The sequence below is a fragment of the Suricata suricatta genome, chromosome 13 (genome assembly GCF_006229205.1).
Source record: "Suricata suricatta isolate VVHF042 chromosome 13, meerkat_22Aug2017_6uvM2_HiC, whole genome shotgun sequence".
NCBI classification, from domain to species: Eukaryota; Metazoa; Chordata; class Mammalia; order Carnivora; family Herpestidae; genus Suricata; species Suricata suricatta.
Window position 1 is genome coordinate 10083654 of NC_043712.1, and position 1460 is coordinate 10085113.

At 68.6% G+C, this 1460-nt stretch overlaps 1 protein-coding gene across 1 annotated transcript in view; it reads left to right on the forward strand.

The window, feature by feature from the left end:
- The window catches only part of NR5A1 (nuclear receptor subfamily 5 group A member 1), a 25022-nt gene that overhangs the window by 2434 nt on the left and 21128 nt on the right, over nt 1-1460 (forward strand). The window contains exon 2 of the mRNA XM_029920865.1: nt 1334-1450. Within this exon, the coding sequence (XP_029776725.1) occupies nt 1349-1450 (102 nt within the window). The 5' untranslated portion in view covers nt 1334-1348. The remainder of the gene's footprint in view (nt 1-1333; nt 1451-1460) is intronic.

Sequence of the window (1460 nt, forward strand, 5' to 3'; positions counted from 1 at the left end):
GCGGTCGACGTCGCGCCCCTTCTCGCTTCCTGGGCCCCGGCTCCGCGCGCTTCCCTCCTTGGGACTTCGACTCTCCGCCCGAGGTCGCTCCCCCCGCCTTGGGCTCGGTCCCCCCGGAGCCCGGGAGGTCTCCGCCCGAGGTCTCAGCGCCTCGCGCCCGGCCTGCGACTCCAAGCCCGGCGTCTCGGCTGCGCCCTCCCTCCGCCCGACGTCTCGGCCTCGGTGGCACGGGCTGCGCCTCCCGATGCCGTCGCTGCCGCGGGCTTTGTCTCTCCCAGCCCGGGGGCCCCGGCGGCTCGGCGCTTTCGGGCTTTCAGTCCCGGCGCCGTCGTTCTCCGCCTCTCGCAGCGCGAGCCCCTGGCGGGGTCCGACCCTGCGGGGCCACGCCTCGGGCTCCCGGCTCCCGCCACGTTCCGCGCGCCTTCCCGTGTCCGGCCCCCTTGCTGGGCGCCTCCGTCTCTCCAGGTTTTCTCTCGGTGTCTCTGTCGCCTCTCTCTGCCTTCTTCTCTCCCGGTTTCTCTTGCCTCTCGATGTCTCGGGCTGTCTCTCGTCTACCGCTGTTTCTCTGGCTCTGCGTCTGGCTTTCCCAGGTTTTCTCTTGGGCCTCTGTCTCCCGGTGTCTCTGCGCTCGCGCTCTCTCTCTCTCTCTCTCTCTCTCTCTCTCTCTCTCTCTCTCTCTCTCTCTCTTTCGTTCTCTCTCTGTCTCCCTATCTCTCTGTCTGCCTCGTCTTCCCCCGGTTTTCTTCGCTCGGCTTCAGTGTGTCTGTCAATCTCGGGTTTTCGTTGTCTCTGTCGCCCCAGGGTGCTCGCTCCGTTAGGCAGCGTCGGTCGGTATCTTTCGCTCTCGCTCTGCGCATCTGTCTTCCTCAGACCCTGTGCCTGCCTCCTTCGTTCGTCCCTGTCCGATTCCCCAGGACACTCAGGCCCCGCTCTGGCTGGGTTCATTGGTGTCTCCCTTGCGGCCGAGCCCATCTCGTTTTCTCAGAATCGGGGTTTTGTTCTCCGACCAACGAATCCGGATCCTAGCGCACCGAATCCGAGGGTCCCGGATCGGGCGCCACGCAGACCACGCCGGGGGAGCCCCTGGGCTGGGGCGGGGAGCGCGCGGGGCAGGAGCGCTGGGACAGGGTCGGCAAAGGCCGAGCCGGGGCCGCCCCGGCCACATCTCACTGCGGGCTGCTCAGGGCGTTCGAATGGGTGGCCTGCCACGGGCGGCCTTGACCCCGGCGCGCCAACGGGGGGCAGCGCCGTAGGGGCGCCGGAACCCTGGCCCCCAGGTCTGCCGCGCTGCCGGTCGCGTCCCTCCCGCGGTGACCCCCTCCTCCCTCCTCAGGCGGACGCCGCGGGCATGGACTATTCGTACGACGAAGACCTGGATGAGCTGTGCCCCGTGTGTGGGGACAAGGTGTCCGGCTACCACTACGGGCTGCTCACATGTGAGAGCTGCAAGGTGAGCGGGC